At 54.3% G+C, this 20820-nt stretch overlaps 9 protein-coding genes across 9 annotated transcripts; 5 read left to right on the forward strand and 4 right to left on the reverse strand.

The window, feature by feature from the left end:
- Positions 1–226: 226 nt before the first annotated feature.
- Positions 227–491, forward strand: CTAM01_03851 (uncharacterized protein; the record flags this gene model as incomplete). The annotated part of the gene is made up of 2 exons (XM_060519882.1): positions 227–402; positions 452–491. The coding sequence occupies 2 exons, from the start codon at positions 227–229 to the stop codon at positions 489–491; spliced, it is 216 nt and encodes a 71-aa protein (XP_060385303.1).
- Positions 492–2627: 2136 nt separating this feature from the next.
- On the forward strand, positions 2628–3409 carry CTAM01_03852 (uncharacterized protein; the record flags this gene model as incomplete). Its single annotated transcript, XM_060519883.1, has 2 exons — positions 2628–3011; positions 3044–3409. The coding sequence occupies 2 exons, from the start codon at positions 2628–2630 to the stop codon at positions 3407–3409; spliced, it is 750 nt and encodes a 249-aa protein (XP_060385304.1).
- Positions 3410–6421: 3012 nt separating this feature from the next.
- On the forward strand, positions 6422–7270 carry CTAM01_03853 (uncharacterized protein; the record flags this gene model as incomplete). Its single annotated transcript, XM_060519884.1, has 1 exon — positions 6422–7270. The coding sequence occupies one exon, from the start codon at positions 6422–6424 to the stop codon at positions 7268–7270; it is 849 nt and encodes a 282-aa protein (XP_060385305.1).
- Positions 7271–7739: 469 nt separating this feature from the next.
- CTAM01_03854 (fibrillarin) lies at positions 7740–8932 on the reverse strand (the record flags this gene model as incomplete). The annotated part of the gene is made up of 4 exons (XM_060519885.1): positions 7740–7798; positions 7863–8523; positions 8588–8703; positions 8776–8932. The coding sequence occupies 4 exons, from the start codon at positions 8930–8932 to the stop codon at positions 7740–7742; spliced, it is 993 nt and encodes a 330-aa protein (XP_060385306.1).
- A 399-nt stretch (positions 8933–9331) lies between these two features.
- On the forward strand, positions 9332–9550 carry CTAM01_03855 (uncharacterized protein; the record flags this gene model as incomplete). Its single annotated transcript, XM_060519886.1, has 1 exon — positions 9332–9550. A coding segment is annotated over one exon (219 nt), but the record flags the coding sequence as incomplete, so codon positions are not given.
- Positions 9551–9728: 178 nt separating this feature from the next.
- On the forward strand, positions 9729–10684 carry CTAM01_03856 (ribosomal protein L22; the record flags this gene model as incomplete). The annotated part of the gene is made up of 3 exons (XM_060519887.1): positions 9729–9731; positions 10037–10438; positions 10526–10684. 3 exons carry the CDS (start codon positions 9729–9731, stop codon positions 10682–10684), a joined length of 564 nt encoding a protein of 187 aa, XP_060385308.1.
- Positions 10685–11479: 795 nt separating this feature from the next.
- CTAM01_03857 (F-box domain-containing protein) lies at positions 11480–14179 on the reverse strand (the record flags this gene model as incomplete). Its single annotated transcript, XM_060519888.1, has 1 exon — positions 11480–14179. The coding sequence occupies one exon, from the start codon at positions 14177–14179 to the stop codon at positions 11480–11482; it is 2700 nt and encodes an 899-aa protein (XP_060385309.1).
- A 1414-nt stretch (positions 14180–15593) lies between these two features.
- On the reverse strand, positions 15594–16516 carry CTAM01_03858 (malate dehydrogenase; the record flags this gene model as incomplete). Its single annotated transcript, XM_060519889.1, has 3 exons — positions 15594–15624; positions 15687–16239; positions 16309–16516. 3 exons carry the CDS (start codon positions 16514–16516, stop codon positions 15594–15596), a joined length of 792 nt encoding a protein of 263 aa, XP_060385310.1.
- A 1963-nt stretch (positions 16517–18479) lies between these two features.
- CTAM01_03859 (uncharacterized protein) lies at positions 18480–20817 on the reverse strand (the record flags this gene model as incomplete). The annotated part of the gene is made up of 3 exons (XM_060519890.1): positions 18480–20428; positions 20475–20642; positions 20694–20817. The coding sequence occupies 3 exons, from the start codon at positions 20815–20817 to the stop codon at positions 18480–18482; spliced, it is 2241 nt and encodes a 746-aa protein (XP_060385311.1).
- Positions 20818–20820: the final 3 nt, after the last annotated feature.

Raw genomic sequence — 20820 nt, forward strand, 5'->3', positions numbered from 1 at the left:
TTGACGGCAACCAGTGATGTTTTGAACAAGTGGTAGTGATTGTCGACGGCTTTGGTCGTGGGCCTTGCTCGAAATGTTGTAAATCGGTTTCGTGAAATGGTGGATGGCCAACCGTTCAAGTACGCTGACCTCCCTCACTGAAAGGTCCCAGCCAACGAAAGTAGCGACAACTCCGACGAGCAACGGGTTGTAAAGGTGTTGCCCAACCCAATAGGGGCAGTCCAATATGTCAACTTCCTATCAAGATTCTATGCGAACTCCTGACCAGGATGGTATGCAGGAGAGCACAAGCGGATGTGCTGAGCCAGAATCCAGGAACCGAATTGTCGAGAAACGAGAACCAACATGGTCCGGAAAAGGCGTAGAAGACGGGATCAAAGATGATGGCAACGACTGTAAAATGTAAGAAAAGAGGAAAGGAGCCAGTCATCAACTCATCGAGGCGCCGCAGGCCCTGGGCCTTCGCATGGCGTGTAGCAGGGGCTGTGTAGGGCCGGATTGGCCAGGATGCTGTCGAGACCATGTTCCATGTTGGGACGGGGCGTGTAAGTAAGTACGTGAGTACCCTCCTGGACACCCTCTTGGGCAGAGAACCACGGGAGAGAAGACACTACAGATACCTGGCAATTGCTGGAGATTTGGTGTGGTCGCCATGTCCGCGTGAAGAGAAGTGTGAGGGCACTAGGGAGTTAGAGGATGGATGTTGTGGAAGCTGGAACAGGCCAAGTGAAGGACTTAGCTCGCCGCATCCGGACCCACTGGAACCAGCTTGGCGCGGGGTCGGACGAACCTGGGGACGCCAGGGACCCCTGGTTGATTCCCTCCAGCAGCACCGTTACAAGGCCCCCCTGGCCCTGGGCCAAAGTTCTTCGTTAGGTGGGTGAGCTGTCGAGCTGCATATCCGTAGGTATTCTGCAGTGCCCGTATTCGTTGAACAAAATTGCCTTCAGTTTCTGAACTCCCTGAGTGATGGCCGTCGCCATCCTCCCTCACCGCGTGGCCTCCTCATGGTGATCGGATACCCCTGAGCTGGCATTATGATGGGAGCTTGTCATCCTACCCAAGCCAACCCTGTACTTACTTCAGGCGGAAATATCATGTTTTCTCGCGGAGCTTGGACGTGCAAACCTTGGTCAAGGCGGCGGGATGGTCAGCGGAAGGGTACCACGGTTCCAAACCCCAAACTGTCTGGCACTCAGGCGCCTCCTGGCCGATGCCTTTCTCGACTTCCATCCTCCTAGTGAAACCCTTGTCAAGCCACCGCAAACCAGGGATCAAGGGCTGTAATTTGGATGTGTCGTCGTTGGACCAAAGGGAGCTCGTGTTTGCTGACCCCATGAAGAAGACTAGCAGGGTAGTTGCGATAAAAGAATTCGGGATCACGACTCGAGGAAATTGGGAGTTTTCCATAGACTGTAGGGCTAGTTGGCCTTGCTTTCAACGAAATGCTTAAGCCGTAGAAGGGTCTCATTCTGCAACCCTCTGATGGTGCTGTTGGAGACGGGCCGTGGGCGCTGACGTTCTGCTGCAAAGTTCCGTACAGCACCATCCAATCTAATAGGGCATTGCCACGCTGTAGAAGGCGGCAGCTAGCGAAGACTGACGTCCGCATTGCTTTCACCGTATCATCCGATGTGCTGGTGACAAAGCCATGGTGAATCAGGTATGAACAAAGACTGATCTCTGACCTCTCAAGATAGGGAGCCTTTCCGTTTCGGGACGCAACGGTCAGTGTGCAGTCGTTGGTTCGCGCAGGGTCTTACGAAGAATTCGTCATTGAGATGGAAATAGGTACCTAGCTTGACGGCCAGCCACAATGACTCGAAATGCCGTCGATTTTGCTGCCTAGCTGCTGCTTTGTCCCAACATCTCTAAGACCGGCTGACGGCACGGTGGTAGCTTCGCCCACGTGGAGAGCGCCACGATCGACGATGTCTCCAAGCTGGTGGTGAACGGGTGCTCGTAGAATGGAATCAAAACTGAGACGAAGTCGACGGCGGCGTGATGTCGTCTGGAGTGTGGTCTCCTATGGGTTTGAGATGGGACGGGGCGATACTTTCCAGCGCCGCGCCGTCTGCGAAATTCGTGGTTCCGACTGCTCGGTGCCAAGCCACACGCCAGAGACGACTCTATGGAAGATGGCTGTTGGAATGAATTGTTGGACTGGACGAGACCACGCGGTGATGAGAGACCTAGCTAAACCTCGGCGACGAAGCTCAGATCGATTTTGACCGACCCCAGTTTTAGACAGCCACCTTACAATTAGGCACAAGCTGTGCCGTCGTTTGAAGACCCAGACGGGATAGTACGGCCGTACCGAGGTGTCTGTTGGAGGATCTGGATGAACCCTGATTAGCTACCAGGCCTGCCAAAGCCCGGAGGATGGGAGGCGTAGAAGCCTAGAAGGGTTAAAATGCATAATGAAGGCAAAGTCTGGGGGAGGAGACTCGTCAATCTGCAGTGCTGCGGTGCATGCTCCGAGATGAACTTGGTTGGGTGCGGTCGACCGGAGCGAAGCAGCAGGTGCCAGGAGCCTACGAATAGGAGGTCGGGACCTAAAGAGAAGGAGGCCACAGGGCGGGAGGTTTCTGGTGGTGACAACGAAGGCACGAAGGGTGACATTGGAAATGGGGAATTTACCCACATTTACCCCAAAACTGCACCACTCATTCCCAAGGACCCAGGTGCCTGTTCCTGCCTATCCCAAGCGGGGGGAAGTGGGGCTCTCTTCCGCGTATCGGTACGTACCGCACAGATATCCGTATCTCTTCTGGGAATCGGCAACCACCAAGCTTTTCGAGTCAAACACGCCGGCCTTCCAAGAGTCCAACCATGGCAAAGCCAACACGCGGGTCCCATTCATAGGGCCTAGCCCAAGCTGGAAAACGGATGGACTGTTTGTCTTCATTCACCAGCTTAATTTACCGGCTTATGCCGTGCCTCCGCGACTCTGGCTGCCTACTTCACCTTTCTTTGAGCTCTTCGTTGTCGTTGGCCAGCCTCGATCCTCGGTGCTGACCTTTTTTTTCTTTTTCTTTTCTTTGTGCCGCGGCGGATCATAACCTCGATCATCCTGTTATCATATTCCAGCGGTGAAGAAGCTTGGTATGGAATCCGGACAAGAGGGTTGCCTCCGAGGCTGGTTGCCACTGACGGCATCGAATCATGTTACCTTTGCCTCCAACAGATCCGAGGTCTTGGTGCCGGCGGTCCATTGCCTCTGAAGGGGGTCAAATTGTGTTTCATCGATCGCAGCGCTCCCAGACTGCTACCTTGGACGGACTTGAAGGCGTTTTCCCGGCTGACCATGGCCTCGGGAGTGGCTCTTCCTCCTAAATGCCCAGAGGTTCCTCGGCCAGGTCTCTCGTCTTGGCTTCTCGTGGGCAGGTACTATACGGTCGAACTCTAACATATTGTTGGTATACGACCCTCCGCCACAAAGCGACGGATCTATGGATCTGGATGACTCAACAAAGTAAAGGTGGGCAGATTGCGGAGAAACACAAAGAGGCCTAGCGAATTGGTGACATGGAGAGAGTCCTATCCCAACTTTTTTCACTAATGCCTTTATCAAAACCCCTCACTTTTCCATATAGTCTACGGATACAGACAACTACAGCAGTTTCAGACCACACTAGTCACAAAATGTCGACAGTCAACCACACCTGCTCTCTTACCCCAGACTTGCCTGCTTCAAGGGTCTTCCCTTGATGCGCAATATGCGTGATCGAAGGAGCTGAACCTGGCCGTCCATTCGGGGTTCTCGTCCGTGCGTTCCTGTCAGAATTAACATGAGCCGCCACAACGCCGCGGAGGAGAACTTTCCCCTGTCGACTCGGCCAGGGCGGTGGTGTCGATGCCCTTTTCAGCCATAAAATTCGAGCAGATACCTTACGCACTCTGATATAGTCCTCTCTGCTGGCCAGCTGGGTGGTGACGACTTTGTCCGACCTCCTTGTGGCTGGCTTTGCCTGCTCTGGCGGTCTCGTCGACTGGCGGCCTGGGCATCATACAAAAGATATGAACGAAAGGAAGGAGGGGAATACTGACCTTGTAATTCACGCCCCTGTCCGGACTCGAACAGCGCGCCCCTCAGTCAACCCGAACTCTGACTTCATGGGAGTATTTGTTTATTTGACCATTCGACCACCTCGCACATAGCTTGACCTGACCTCGCCGACCTAGACGGGCGCTGCTGTGCTGGTGACGGGAATGAGATTGAGGGGGGATATATACTCCTGGCCCGACTTGGTAACGCAGATTGAGGAAGGAGGGACGTAGAGGTGGGAAGGAACGGCTGAGCGAGGCCTGGATGGTAAATGCTCAAGATCGTGACCCATAGGGGCGCATCTACCTAGGTTGCTTCTTCGCTCGTCGCAGCCGCCTTCACATCCTTGTCCACAAATCACTACAGACCCAGACAAAGGTTGATGAAGAGCGAGAAGGAGAAGTCATCGCTCCGTATCCTGGTTTCTAGGCCAAGAAAAGCCTCGTCCAAGTTTGAGAGTGACCAGAGCCACTTTGGTGGCAGGAAACAGATATAGGCAACAGAAAACCCCCCTCGCTCAACTTTCATCTATGCAGTCTCTTGTCTTGTAATTCAGCCACCACGAGAAGATGGGACACACACGAGCCAACTGCCTCATTGGGTGGCTGGTCTAATCAACGTGCCGCTTTCTTGACAGCGCTAGCGTCTGGGGTAATACATAGACCCGAACGGTTCTTTTCGGGAAAGGAGGGCGATGGCTCCTATCAGGGGTGCGTACGCCACCACGGCGGCATTCGCGAAATTTGAGCATTTCCTCCGAGGACGCTTTGACGGATGTAAGCTGAATCGGTGATATTCTCTGGGGGTTGCAATTCAATGTTCCCCTCTGTCTGGTCCAGCCACGCGGGGTAGACAGGAAGACCATAGTTAGTTACTGAAGGAGGCTAGAGGTAGCATGGGCTTGCTTGAAGGGATCCAAAGGAAGCCGAGAGAAGCCCGGGTGGGCAGAGCTGTCGTCACATTTCACACTGCGGCGAAGAACATCTACTTCCCAGGTGTATTTGGTCATGGCGAGTCCGAAGCTTTCAACATACTCTTGTATCCAGGCCTGTTTTTCTATAAGTCTCTTCGGCTTGTCGTCCCGTCATGCCCAGCTGCCAGGGGAACGCAACTTGGCGTTCGAACAGAAACCACTGATCTGTGGTCAAGGTAGAGAGGCACAGCTCGGTTGTTTAAACTGTTCTGGGCAGGAGGACGAGGCGGACTACTCCAGTCGATTTGTAAAGATGTCAATCGCCGAGGCCAAGCAAGCAGTCTGACTTTCCACTCGAGACATACTCGTCGTCGGTCGGTTGACCGTTGATCTACACTCTACCCTAGCACTATCTGGGTCTTCTGGAGTCTAGACCAGCCGCAAGCCAACTTCTGAGTGAATTTTAGCGCTCAGTGAAGGTCGGTCTCTCTTTCGGCGAATCTAAGCCTGGTTTAGTATGGTCGAAGCAGTGGCGTCGCGATAGTCGGATTATGCCTTAGTCGTAGTATTGCGATCGTTGTTCAATCTTGAGGTCAGTCTTTCTATCGAAGGAAAGTCGAACGGGAGATGGCTTGCCAGAAGCAAACTGATCTATTGATTTTCCGTATCATGCAGTAAAGTAAGGTAAGTTGGGATCGAACGTTTTCAAGCTCACAATTGAGGTACGAGATGGATAGTATTGCCGATCATCCTTTTGACTGACATCGTCAGTCTTTAGCCCTCATCTTGAATCCAAGGTCGACTTATGCCTGCCAGAGTCCATTAGAAAGCAATGGCTGTTCAGGGTTTTGGCTAAACTTGTGGCTTTCGCGATTCGAAATACTGAAGTAGGCTTTGTCCCATGTCTCATCCAAGGCCATCGAAGCGGCAGGTACCGCTTCTTTGGAGCATTCTCCTGGAAGAGGACAGAAACGACGTGTCATCTCGAGAAGTCACAACGGCAGAGGAGCCTGCTTCATCACTGTTGAGTCTTTGTGGGATTCGGCATCGTCTCATTGTTCGGTTTCGAGGTTGAACGAGGGCGGCTTCCATGGACACCCTCTAGTTGCTTGTTCGTTGCACCAGGGAGTCTTTGCTTGTTGGCTTCTAGAAACCTACCCTTCCATCGATGGAGAATAAGATCTGGGCCATTCCAGCTTTGTTGAAACTTCACGTATGTGGAAGGCCAGAAGATGCGCGAGCAAGCTTTGTAGGTACAACCAAGTTAAAAATAAGAAGACTTCATCAACAGACAGCCTCAAATGAAACCCATAATTTCGAAGTATTCAGAGCATGAGCAATCTTGATCTTGAATCCTGTCAAATGGCGGATAATCACGCATCTTAGTATTCTCGTCACACCCCTCCCAGATAATATCTGAACTCTCCACGAGGAACGGCACAATGCCACGAGGCCACAGAATGTCGAAACGCGCGTCCAAACGCAGACACGCAAGCCCAGAACCGGACTTGAGTCTCACAGAAGGGATCCCCATCATCAAGGCCCGTCGATACCCTCCGCGAAAAGACGTCGAATATCACGTAACAGGAAAACACCGATCGTTGTATGAACACCATCCTCCCCTTCGTTCCCCCAAACGCGACCGACACAATCACCACATCGAAGCCAAGTCGGACACAGATGGCGATCTGAGGATGATCCCCATGCCACCAGATTCGCCCTCGACAGCCCTCGTTCTCAGGACATCAGGAACACCGGGCCATAAGAAAGACAACCGAAAGAACGACGACGACAGCTACCTGGACATCGTGAGACGCCGCCGAAAACCTAAGCATAAGCCCGGCCTCGAGCTGAATCTCGAGCCGGTGATCCACAGAGCCTCGAAACGTCGCCGCAGCATCATAGACGATACCGGACGCGAGATACATGAGCAGCAACAGTGCAGCGACCTCGTCGTCGACAACTACCGCTTCCGTAATCGCATCCTGTCTCTCCTGGACGAGCAACGCTCATCGGTCGAGTCGTGGGCCCGCAGCGTCGGCGCGGGAGGCCCGGCTGAGCCGATGGACTGGCAGCCGGAGCAGGAGCGGGTCGTGTACATTGCCCGCGACCTCGTGGAGTACAGGTGCTACGAGGACCGGTGGAGAATCGGGGGTGGGCAGGAGGAGCAACCGCGGCAGCAGCTGGAGGGCAGGCCGACGGCCCAGCTCTCGTCGGAATTAGTGTCGTGGGCCGATCAGGGAGAGGATGGGTCGGACATGTGTGGGGCGCCGGTACTTGGCTTAAGTCTTGTGGATGTGATTGAGTGAAGCGGGGGTTGGGCTGCATGAAGTCTAGACGTACATGATGGGGATAGGGGTTCGTGAGCTTCTATTGACATTCGATAATGGAGGTAGTCGGAACCAGACGGAGTGTGAATGATCGCATATCAGGATGGATGTTAGTCACTGCGAGAGCCAGTCACCACGAGGGGGAACAATATGAGGCAGCAAAAAGCGCAACGAACTACTACTCCTATTCAAGTCTATAAGCCCATTAAACATGTCATTTTCACCGCGAGGGACTTTTTGAATACCTATATGGGTTAACATGCAAGTTTTGAACTAGACCAGTCCTAAATTCCTAACGCCTGTCCAGATGAAGTCCGACCGACCGTACCCATTGAAGCAAAAGTCAAATCTCGTGGGAATCTCGCAAATGTACAGATTCAACCGCTCACCCACCACTCTTCTTTACGCAACGCATACAATACTTTTTTCTCCCATTTCTTTTTCACATTTATTTCGCGTAGCGCGAGTACTCGGCAGCGACGAGGCAGTGATCACGCTCAAAGGGCTCTGTGATAGTGTGTTAGTCATGGCAGGGTTTCCACTTCCAGAGAGGAAAAAGGGGGTTGCGAACCTAGCGTAAGCTGCTCCTTGGGAGTGATGCGCTCTCCTCTCAGCTTCTCGACCTCCATGGCGAAGACCTTGTGAGCGGGGGCGGTACTGTCGATACAGTTGGCCTTGATAGAGATGAGGATACCACCGCCGACCTTGAGGAACTGATGGGCGTTCATGGCGACGATACGGGCCTGGTCGGGCTGAGCAACATCGGCGAAGATGCAGTCGACCATGGGCATGAGCATGCGGTACTTGAGGGGTTGACGGGCGTCCTCGACAATGGGGACGACGTTGGTGCGCTTGGCGGCCATGCCGATCAGATCACGGCCGGAACGGGGGGAGAACTCGACAGCGTAGACGAAGCCGGTAGGACCGACAATATCGGCGACGTGGGAGACTGAGGTACCGGAGGCACCACCGAGGTAGAGGACCTTGGAGCCGGGGCCGAAGTAGAGCTTCTCGAGACCACCGATGACGGCGGCGGCCAACTTGGAGCGGAAGGGGTTCCACACGCGGTACTCGATCTTGGTGGTTGTGGTGGTGCCGTCCTCGTTCTGGGTTTGGTTGTCGACAGAGACGCGCTTCTCGCCGTAGACGGACTCGCCGGGGACAATGTTGCGGGTTGCGATGGCGTCCTCCTTGCCACGGACAACGAAGACACCCTCGTGACGGTGGGGCTCCTGCGATCTTTTGTTAATGGACAAATCCTTACCACGAGAAGAAAACCCTTGAGTTGTGACATACCACGATGACCTTCTGACCTCCCTTCTGACCGCCAGCAGCACCACCACGGCCGCCTCTGCCGCCCTTGGAGACACCTCCACGGCCACCGCCACCGCCAGGACCACCGCGACCACCGCCTGCAGGATCATGTTAGCATGCTCATTCTTTCGCACTCGACATCGCGAAAAGCAGATTCTCTCAAGACTTACCACGACCACCGCCGCGTCCACCGAAACCGCCGCGGCCACGGTCACCACCGAAGCCTCCACGGCCACCACCACGGCCGCCGAAGCCACCGCGGTCACCACCACCACGTCCACCGCCGAAACCACCACGACCGCCGCCACGAGGAGTGAAGGGAGCCATTGTCTTTTAAATGTGTGTCGGGTAGTCGGAAAAGACTAGTTGTTGCAAAAAGAAAGAGCACAAGACTGGCAGTTCCCAAGTTGCGAAAGAAGAGTCGAATTGGGGGTGAGAGGCGCAGATAATGCTAATCCTCTTGGTGGCGGGTTGGGACAACTGGATACTGGGCTGGGTGTTTGAAATTTTTCGTCGGACTTTTTTTCTGAGAGCTTCAAGAGTACGCACGGGCCAAACTGACAGAAAGATTGTGGGGTCATCGAGGTGATTGGACAATGCGGAATTTCAGAGGAGCCGCCTTCCGGCAAGTTTTTTTTTACGATTAGATAAGGAGGGACACAGGGTCCACCTGCAAAGTGGGGTCTCAGGTTTGGGGAGAGGCAGGAGCGTCAGAAACCAGGTGGTGGTGTCCAGTACCTGGCTTGCAACGGAATTGAAGAACACCTCAAAATATCATCCTTTCCATTTGTCCCAACTCCCCAAGCCGCAATCTCGTTCCAGAAAAACCAAACGAAACACCAGACTGTTCATCAGTTCATCGGAATAATCGTGAGTCTCATCAGATTTCCCATTGCGATTTTTCCCCCGGCCAAAGCTGGAAGAAATCGCCCATTTACCCCATAGGGTTGCGGAACCCTAAGGCCGACCCCCCTGCCGTTTCCCGATCCGCAAGCGAGCCAACCCGGCGCAGGAGGGCTAGGGTCAACGAAAGTTGTGAATTTCTTCTAACCTCACTCTGACAGCCAGCCCACGACCGACCACCGACCGACCACCGAAACCATCACCACACCCAACGATTAAGATGGTAAGTCGCACCGCCGCTCGTTTTCCCTATGTTCCGCGTCGACGAGGAAGAGGAGGAAATCTGTGCAATCGACGAAATTTCGACCCTGTTTGCAGCCGCCGAGACGATCCCCTTGCCCCTCGTCGAAAGAGGGTCGAAATTTCACGATGTCAAAGGAAGAGAAAAAACTGGACTTGTGACTCAATTATGTCATTCATGATGGTCGACCAAGAGGAGGAATGAGGAACACGCGGAACACATGGCGACATACAATGCTCGTTATATCCCAGAACCCAAAAGACTGACCCTTATCGTCACAAATTCAGGTTCGCTACGCCGCTCAAGAGATCGCCCCCGCGAAGTCGGCCCGCGCGCGCGGTGCCTACCTCCGTGTGTCCTTCAAGAACACCCGTGAGACCGCCCAGGCCATCAACGGCTGGAAGCTCCAGCGCGCCGTTACCTTCCTCGAGAACGTCTCCGAGAAGAAGGAGGCCGTCCCCTTCCGCCGCTACGCCGGCTCCATCGGCCGCACCGCCCAGGGCAAGGCCTTCGGCGTCACCAAGGCCCGCTGGCCCGTCAAGTCCGCCGAGTTCCTCCTCGGCCTCCTCAAGAACGCCGAGTCCAACGCCGACGCCAAGGGCCTCGACACCGGCAACCTCGTCGTCAAGCACATCCAGGTCAACCAGGCCCCCAAGCAACGGAGACGCACATACCGTGCCCACGGTCGCGTATGTTTTATCACCCGAGGCTATCCTCTTAGAAGGAGAAAGATAGAGACCAGCAGCAGAAAGTGGACGAACTAACCCATGCCACAGATTAACCCCTACATGTCCAACCCCTGCCACATCGAGCTCATCCTCACCGAGGGCGAGGAGGTCGTCCAGAAGTCCGAGGCTGTCGCCGGTCGCGAGGACGTCCGCCTCAACTCCCGCCAGCGCGGTGCCCGCACCCGCCAGGCCATCACCGCCGCATAAACGAACTTTCCAACTCTTTAATCTTTTAAGAAACGGATCTTCGATTTTTGTGGCGTGTGTGCGGTTCATGACGTGAGCAAAAAGGGTCGGCGCGAAGTGTGGACAAGCGCGGTACACCACAACAACCCCCCTGGGATGGATTTGGTCTTTGGGTCGTGGATGGATGCGTGGATTCAAATACAAAAAAGAACTTTGCGGCTTTTCATATGCTGGTGTACAGGAAGGCCATGGTCTCATGGCATTTAGGGATTGGCATGCGAATTCACACGCGCAACGGTCTGCATGGGCCACCAATAAACAAACATGCAACAATGATTCCCCCATGGCGGTCCCTAGTTTACCATGATCGGCATCGGCATCGGCGTCAAACGGTTACGAGGAAATGCATTCAATTTTGGCTTGCTTCTGCATCAAATTACTACAATGTCGCGCCCTCTGTGATCAGTATGGAGTATTACGCTGCCCAACTCTTCGAGTCTTGAGGTTGTAATTCCTACTATGGTCGGCCCAAAGAACAGTCATGTTCTCCGAATGCAACGTAAAAGACGCATTTCAGCCCGGCTTACAGGTAATGATGACGATGATTGTGTTATCAACTTTTGTTGTCTTCCTACTATAACGTAAGGTGACTACGGAATTATGGGTCCCTCATCCAGTCATTATCCCGCCCGCCTTTCCGTCCCAATTTTGAGCCCGTGGTATCTTTTGCCAAAAACGCCGAAAAATCAAAAGACTCCCGCAGTCCACCCAAATCCCAATCATTATACAGTTTTCATCGTAATCAAGCGGTGCAGCTCAAACCTGCTCAGCCATCTTGGTAATCATGCCCGTGATTCGTCCTCTTCCAGGGTGAACGATGCCATCCCTCTTTGCAGCTTCAATAACCTCCTCGTCGTACACACCGGTCCACTCCGTGTCCATACCAAAGGCGGTCGAGAGGTTAAAGTGCTCCTGGTTGCCGATGTAATTGGTGATCTTAGCCGCTAGCCTGTCGCCGCAAGACTGCATGAAGGGCATGAGCTCCCGCCGACGCGCAGTCACTTCCGCAGGCTCTTGCCACGGGGAGGTGGTTGGCATGATGCTATGATTGTCAACCATCGGGATGTCCAGGACCACGTAGCCGCAGGACTTGAGCGAGATGTGGTGGATACTGAGCAGCTCCTTCTCCCTGACGAGACTGTGCGGCCGCGGCAAGAGCGAGAATCCGTCATCTTTCCGTACAAAATCGTCCACCCAATCCTCTTCGTCATCCTGGGTACCTTGACCGACCATGATCTCTTGAATCGGTGGAGTCGGTGCGAGACGTTCAATGATGCCAGCCCAAGACAGCAGTCGAGGCTGTCTTAGTCGCATCCTACCCCAGCCGGCCATTGGATCAGGTGGAGGCGGAGGCGGCACCGCGTTGTTCGCCACATTGGCGATTTGCGGAAGAGGTTGCTGCATCATTATGCCAGCCAGATGCGCCGGCAAGATGCCAGGAGCATGCAGCGGGCCCTGAGGGATCACCACTCCGGCCGGAACCCCTGGCGCACCCCCGAAGCCCGGGTTAGCTTGCGGTTGAAGAGGTGCCGGCGGCAACGGAGGCGCCTGATTCTGACCCGCGGCTTGCGCACCTTGAGCCTGGCCATGTCCGTGAAGTACAATGCCTGGACCATGTGCCGGGCCAATAACGAGTGCAGGTCCAAAGGCATTCTCGGCACCAGGAGTTCTCGTAGGCGCGCCCGTGAGAGAGACACTTTCGAGTTCCAACTTCTCCAGAGACTGCGATCCCATTGTTCGTAGAACCTGTACAAAGACGTGAGGCGCCGAGTAGCAGTTCTTGAGCGACAGGTGTCTGATGTGCGGTAGAGTGAGCAAGGCGTCTGGCGACTTGGCACCTTCAGGATGAACCATCTGCATCGGGTCGCAGAACGGAGCGGGAAGCACGTATTGATTCCGCTGGGTGATGCCGGGTGCAAACTCGCCACCGCAAATCCACTCAAAATGGAGGAATTTGATGTTGAACTGTGCCGCGATGTGGTCCTGAATCAAGCGGTGGACCTTGGTCACCGCCTTGACAGGCGAGACGAAGTCGTCCTCGACGCAACCAGGGGCGACTTTAGAAACCTGGCGCCAATCGGCTACAACAGCAAGGGCAACGTTGGTTAGGTTGGGCAGACTCTGCCAGAAATCCGACCTCTGGAACATGTAGACGTGGCTACTTGGAATCTTGGCGATCGTGAGGGTCGTCAAAGCATTAAAGCTATTCATTCGAGCGTTGTCGATGAGGGCGAGGACATAAGATTGAATGAGAGCCCTGTGGGCCCATTCCAGCTCCAGCAGCATCTCCTTCTGAGCTCTGGTCAGATTCCTGGGCTGCAGTGGATGGCCAGCCGTGAGCTCATTAAGCACAGTGGCCGCCGCTCTCGCCTCAGCGTTTGCCTCGGCAATCTCATCATCATGGTCGGGAGGATCGAAATCAGCCGCATTGAAGAACGGAGCAGGTTGACCCTGGGCGATGAGTTGGGCAATGTTGGCAAGGTTGTGCTGGTTGGCGTGAGCAGCTACGTTGGCGCGAGCATCTGTGGTGGTCTGGGCTGCTTGGGCGGCCGCATGGGCAGCGGCGGCAGCAGCAGCGGCGGTACGTTCGTCAAAGTCAATGTTAGTGAGTGACACGTTCTCGGTGCTCAAGAGTATAGCAATCGCGTCCTTAGCCTGCGCCTGCGTGTACCCGGCATTCGTGACCATGGCCTCCAGCACCGTGTACTTGAAATCTCGAGGACTCTCGAAGGCGAGCTTTCGGGCGTTCATAGAGTCCGATTCGGCTCGCGCTAGGCGTCGCTGCAGGTTTCGGTATCGCAGATTGCGAAGGCCAAAGACCGGGTGAGGCAGAGGAGGGCTCTCCAACTGCTGGTCAGGTCCCAGAAGGTAGCCCAGCCCGGCATCGCAACACAGCCCAAGCTCCTGAACCTGAACCAGGCACTTCAAGGCCTCTGTCATGGACGTTGTCTCATCGGCAGTCTGCTCAAGCCCCTCAAGCTCCGCATATCGGTTATACGACTCATGAGGCCAGCGGTAGATACCCCAGTACGAGGTAACGGCTTGCTGGGTCGGCTTGATGGGAGGGTAGGCGAGGCTCTCCTCATCCAGCTCAAGCGACAAGGCAAATCGAAGAATATGCTCGCCAAAAGACTGGAAAATGCGCATGCCACTGGAGAAGAGGGTGTCCTTTCCAAGTTGAGGCTGGCCTTGACCTCCATCGTCCAGGTACTTCTGCTTTCTCGCCTTGTACATCTCGGATCGGAAAGGAACCACAACGTTGCGGAAGTACTTGGATGAAATCATCTTGTCAAACTCGTGGTTGACCAAGCGGAGGTTCTTAACATCCGGTCGCGAAAGGTAGGTGGTGATTTCGTCAAAGATCTCAACTGGGACCCGGCCAATGGGCCAGGTGAGCTGGGGAGGGTCTGAAGCCATGGCACTCTGTCCTCGTATCCGCCGGCGTTTGCGGGGCATTTCCGAAGAAGCAGGTGCCCTTCTGTTCATTTCGACCATGAATTAACCAAGCATGGGTGAGCTTGGCTGGCTGGACTCGGGGTCGGTTGTCGAGGCTTAGTGAGGGAGTCGGAGGAGCTCGGTATTCATCGGTCGCTCGGCAGTGGGCTGTCGGGTCGGACGATTCGGACAATGGAATGGGAGACTGTAAGAATATTATGCTTGACAGTGGCCTATCCCAAAGTCGAGGGAATATTGGCTATTGATAGCAATGGGTGGTTCGCTGGATAATTGTGCTTCGTGGCTGCAGGAGCGCTTGGTCGGATGCAAAAATCGATCAAAGAACGAGTTGCGGGCGATCGAGCAATCGTCAAAAGGTTCACAATCGTCTTGGCTAGGAAGTTAGCAATAATGCATTATGATGAAAGATTTATTTGCTGTTTGCGTACCTGGCTATTGACGATGCGCAACAAATAATGTGAGCAATCGGCTCAAAGAGATATTTGGTTGAAGCGGGATGTTGAAGCAATGAATTGAACAAAAAATCCAGTGGAGAGGTGACAGTCCACGAAAGTTCTTTGCAAAGCGCAGCCAGCAGGAGCCGAGAAAAGTGAAGTCACTGGTGGCAGGTGCCCAGGTCGGAGGTTTGTGAGACCACTTTTTAGCGTCACCTCAGACAAAAGAAGCTAAATCATTGGCTGTTCGGATCAGCATGTGGCCCTAAGGTGGGACGCTTTCCTAGGGATCAGCGAGTACCTTACCTCAGCCCTTTCAGGTGTTCAACATGGGATTGTTTGGCAGTCGCGATCCGCTGTGCTTTTGGCGGGGTGCTTCTGGCAATGACCGGGGCGGGGCTACCGAGGTGGTGGACCCAGTCAGGGTCTACCTGAGGCTGAGCCTAGACTTGCTCCGAGTGTCACTGATTCTTCCTCCTACTTATCTCATCCACCTCATTGTTCGATTATTCTCATTCCCTTGGGTACTTATCGTCCGAATGCGGCAGGCACTTCTCATGAGTTTGGCCTCCAAATTAACAAAGTATGACGAAAGGGAGGCTTGTTGAGTTCACGCCGTTTACGGATTCGAACATCTTCACCCTGTTGGTCTCCCTGCCTGTAAACATCAGAACAAACATTCACTCCTGCATTAATACAAACCCCTCGATGGGCTCCACAAGACTCAACAGACGACCATTCCATTACGAGTGTTGTCTGGCGGCTTCAGTCTACTGGCCGACCTAATTTCCAGCCACAGCACAACAGTTCATCAATAGGATGATGACCCATATAATTGCCGTGGGAATACATGATGGTATATCGAATAAGAACAAACTATGACATATTTCTGCCGAACCCAAAAAACACCTCCAACGCCTTTCGAATCAGAACAATTGTTTCTCTGTCGTAGAACTGGTGCTAATCAAGCGGGTACGGTCTCATTGGGCGGGCCCAGAAAAGAACCAATATCTAAAGTTTCTTGTAAGTCAAACTGATCCATACAATCTCGACTAGGGATGATTTCGACATACTGTGTAGCGTACTGGACTTCAATATTAGCAGCCTGGCCCTGGCACGAAGCCGGCGCGCTGCCGCCGACGGTGTGTATCCTGTACACCTCCTGGACGTCTCCGGTGCTGGGCTCGACGGTACGCAGCCGGAGCCAGGGAACCGCCGCCTCGCCGTGCTGGCCGGACTGAGCCGTGAGGGGCGCGGGCATAGACGCGTTTTTTGCGCAGTACGAGTCGCCGACAGACGCGCCGTCGTTCTCAAGCATGAAGAGCGGGACGCCCTTTCCGGTGAAGAGGTGGTGGCCCGAAATGGCGAGGTTGCTCGGCCCCAGGCGGCGGTTCGTCTCCTCCTCGGTGAGGTTGAAGTCCATGGCTACGACGGGCAGCTTGTCGAGCAGGTCCGGGTACAGGGAGCCGACGCAGCTGGCGTTGAAGAGGGTCGCGACGGCGCCGGTGGCGACGGGGACGGCTGTCGAGTTGCTGGTGTCGCAGGTGTAGTTCTGGGTGCCACGGCCGATGGCGATGTGCATGAGAGTGAGGCCGTCTCTAGGCTTGCCGAGAGTCTGGGTTGCGGCTGGGCATGTGGTGTTAGTGTATGCAGGTCTTTCTGGTTTTTACCAGGCCGCGGGATCTCTCAACTCACCTTCAGGTAGCTTAGCCGTGGAGAGGTCGCAGACTGGTGCGGTTGAAAGATACTTGGTGGCCTGGACCTTGGTCGCCAGCATGTTGAAGTACTCGGAGATTTGCTCGATGCTACCCGGCAACGCGGCCTGGAGGTTAAGCGTGGGGTAGGTTGGCGCAGCAAGGGCAAGGGATGCCAGAGCCGGCACCAACAGTGTTGAGCAACGCATATTGGTTATATGTGATTGCGTGAATTGAGTGGGGGTGATAGTGTGGAGTAGAATAGGGCGGATGTCAAGGTATTCGATGATGTTCGGTTGTTGGTTGTTGGTTGTTGGTGTTGGTGATTATGCTTCGTTCCCCAGAAGAGTGGAAATATCGAACCAGAATTTCAAGCAAGTAAAAACCCAAACGAAACCAATGAAATACGAGACTAGGAAATAATGAAAAAACTCAAGAAAAACCGAAGCAGATTCGTCGCTCGATATATGAGATGAACCGTGGTAGATGGAAGGGGTGGGCTACACAAGTTCCGTTGTGCAAGCGGGCAGCCGTTTCTAATATACCACGACATCCTCAAATCGCTTACCTCCTCCCACCCCGGCGGCAAAGAAACGGCCACCAATGCATCTCATTAGGGCCCTAGGTTCCTGACCTGCCCAGAATGGCATGGTATCAATGGAGGGTTACAAAAAAAGATGGCGGGGGAGGGGGGAAGAGTCTGCCGCCGTGGTGTGCGAGGCAACGGCTCGGTATTCGCAGCGGCTGCCATGGTTCAAGACTGGCAGCCGCCATGCCATGCAACCGTACGACGGGCGGGAAGAGGGCATGAGGGACGAGGATGGGAGCGAGGACGAATGAGTGGAATGGCAGAGATGCAAGTAATACCAGCGGGGTGTGTGGATGCCAGGCGATCTTCGCCGGGGTCAGGGGAGGTGCAAGCGCCCGGCCCGCTTCAAACGGCCTCGTTGTGTGGTGACAAGTAGCGACGCGCTCCACGTTTTTGAAGGTGGTGTCGTGCTGCTCGCTGCTCAGGACTCGAGGATTCGAGGTCGCGGCCGTGTAGTTCTGTCTGTTTCTATGGACTCGAGTTGAGATTGGATTACTTACCTAAGGTATTTGAGATACTACGGCGATATCGTTTTGGACAAGAGGACTGTCTATGTGAGTAAAGATACCTTAGTGAAGACGACTTGACGTGTCATCTTCTGGCCGCTGTATACCCTACCTAGGTATTACATAGCACCTTTCAGTCCGCCTTTGTCCTTCTTGATCCGTCTGTTCATTTGTATCAGAATGGTGAGTATCGATGAAAGACGAGGCCTGCCTCATCTGGACTTTGACCGAGTATGTATCTCTCTCTGTGTGCATACCCATGTGGGTGTCCTTCGAAATAACGAACCACAGCGGCTAGAAACCTGAAATAGCAACAAGAGAGATCGCGTCAACCCTCACATCTGATAGGCCAAACCACCTGAGATTACCCATGGACGGTACCACCTTCGTGCACCTTGCCAAAAAAAGAGAAAAAAGTTGTACCCGTCTCTGGCCCGGCGACGCGCCCACGTTGCATGTACCCGCTCTTGTACATTTCCCAAGGTCAGGTTTGCTTTCTTTTGCCGCGCTCCCAACCAGGGCCGCGACAACCTCTCATTGGTTCCAAGGTCCATGTCCCCACCCGGGCCGCGCAGACGGGCCAGCGTCAAACGGGAATCTCTCGTCGAATGGGAATCGTCGCTGGTCTTTTGGGAAATTTGGGTGGCAGCTCGGGACTGGAGAAAGCCTTCCACCCTACGTTAGGTTGAAGCGGGAAGGAAAACCTAGAATAGAACATCGTGGTGGACCGGTGGGGAGCCATGCTTTCCCACGCTGCTTGACGCCATCTAAGGTAAGGTATGACCTTGACCAGATGATCTCGGATAATGCAACAAAGTTCCCGTTCATCCCCGGTAGCTAATATTCAAAGTGATCTGGAATCTGTGTTCTGACAAGATCCCTCACTAAGCCAAGTTAAAGTACTGCCGCGGTTCATACCACATGTCCTAACGCCCAATCGTACAGTTGTCGGTGAAAGCAAGTTTTATGCATACAGTTTTCGCCCACATAGAGTCGTTCGTCGCTGGCTTAATCGACATCCATCACGTTTCCCTCCCTCTCGGCGTCACTTTAAGTAGACACCTTACTGACTACCGTCTAGTGCCCACTGAACCCCTCCTCTTGCCAGTCGCCGTGGCCGTTTCCGGCTCCTCCCTTGAGGCCCCCGGCGCCCGCGGCGGCGGCTCCTGCTACCGACTTGCCAAGGTTGCTGGCGTGCTGCTCCACGTCCACCGTGCCGAGCCAGTATAGCGAGCAGAAGACGAGTAAATGCAACGCGACACAGTATGCCGCAAATAGATTTCTACTAGTCCGAGAGGCCAGCACCATCCGCGTCACTGAGTATACCACTCGTTCGGGGAAGCTCATTCGCTTGTAGGCCCTAGCAGACTCCCGCCCTCGGAAAGCGGCAAATGGCGAAATATTCGATTCGTATGCCTTTTTGTATCTGTCCATTGTAATTCCCGGGTTGCCGCTGCCTCCAATGGAGACCGTGGAAGGGTTCGGGTTAGATGAGAATGCCGCTGAAGACGACGTTGCTGAAGGTCCGGCCCGATTGTATGTCGAGACGTACCTCGTCTTCTCGTAAAGACTGAGATTGTCCTTTTGAAGAGCTGATACTTCTTGTCTCAGCTGGGAGACGGTGCGATGCGTGTCCGACAACTCGCTTTCTAGTTCGGCAATTCGCTTTTTGAAACGGTCACGTTGGGCTGTGATCATTGGCAGAATGCCAGAGCCGCCGCCCATGGGCTCTCCTCCACCACCCATACGTGGGTCAATTCCGCTGATGATGGACGATGTTGGCGAAACTCTTCCACCACCACCACCACCTCCTCCCCTTCGTCCCGGTGCAATTGATGGGGCGTAGCGGTTGAATGTTCCTGCCACCGACGCGCCGGAAGGGAACGCGTTGGACGACTCTGACTGCAGCGTCGCGAGGTCGTTCTCGAGTCGCTCGTTTAGTTTCTGCGACTTTTCGAGGTCCATATTCGTTCGCGACATTTCCTCCTGGAGGTCAGAGAGCTTAGTCTGTAAGTCTTGGTGGGAAACGCGCAGGATCGTCAGCTCGTCACCGAGCTTCTTGTTCCGTGCCAAGAGGAGCTTCTCCAAAGTGTCACTTTGGCCCTTGGACTCTGTGGCACTTTCGACCACATCCTTCAAATCATCATCGTCGCCTGTGGAAAACTCGATGCTCTTGAGTACCTCAAGCTCCTGCTTCACATCGTCGTAGTCACTCCACTTCTGCACCTTGGACTTGAGGTTGTCCCTTTCTTCCTTTAGCAGGCCAACCTCTCTCTCCAAGCTGCGCAGCCTGGAATCCAGATCACGCTTGAGCCCCTCCTTCTCAACCCTGCTAGCATCGAGTTTCCGGATGAGTGATGAATTTTCCGACCGCATGCGCATGTAAGCAGGGTCGTCTTCCAAGGATGTGGGCGTCTGAGTGGTGGCGGATGACTTTGCCTGTGCCAGTTCCAGTCGCAGTTGCTCGTTCCGGGCCTCGATCTCGGCCAGCCGCTGACTGGTCCGGTCAAGGTCTGAGTGAAGCATCTCGATTTCGGCACTGGTGACGTGGCCTGCCTGGCCTTCCGCATCCCCATCGTCTGTCTTTCCGAGGCGCTGGTTGACTTCGTAGCTCGCCTTGATCTCGGTGAGCAGACGCTCCTGGTTCTCAACCTTTTCTTCCAACGTCTTCTCCTTCGCGGCCCAGTTGTCCTTCTTTTCATCGAGCACTGCCACCCACGAAGCCTCCACCTCCTTTACCTTGCTATCCAGATTGTTTTCGAGCTCCCTCTTCGCGGCAGATTCTGTCTGCAGCTTGCTCTCGGTATCCTCCAGCTGGGTCGTCAGCTTAGCGACGGACTTTTGCAGGTGCTGATTTTCCTCAGTCAGCTTCGGAAGAGTGTCTTCAGACACGAGCATGGAGTCGACCGACGCTTCAAGAAGCGGGTATGGATCAGGCGCATCGGATAAGGATGTGTAAGTCTGGAGGAAGGCCGAGTTGATTGACTTTGAATGGTTCGTAAGGAGATCGATGAAGGTTTGGTACGCTATTCATTTAGTAAGGACAACACTTCGGCAATGAAGACGCCATACCTTTCAACAGGCCTTTGATCTCGCCCAGCTTTGTTGCATCATCGAGCTTCCTGAAGTCCTTTGTTTTTTGGGCCAGTTCCTTTCTCTGGACGGTCGAGTCTCGCTGGTATGTGACGATCTCGGAGGCAGTGTTGTCGAGGTTTGCGACGAGATTCGTGTAGTCGATAGCTAGCTCGGTCAGACTATGTTTTCAAAGTTATAGCCAAGGGTTTCCCTCACTTCTCCAGGCCGAGATGGCATGCTGGAATTTGTTGCCGCCCTCGGGCAGGTTGGGAGTGTCCGAAGGTGCCTCTGGCTGCGGCGCGTTGGCATTGGCCGCCAGGACGGATTCTACGTCTGCCATGTT

Source organism: Colletotrichum tamarilloi (assembly GCF_030869305.1).
Source record: "Colletotrichum tamarilloi strain Tom-12 chromosome Unknown Scaffold_9.1, whole genome shotgun sequence".
NCBI classification, from domain to species: Eukaryota; Fungi; Ascomycota; class Sordariomycetes; order Glomerellales; family Glomerellaceae; genus Colletotrichum; species Colletotrichum tamarilloi.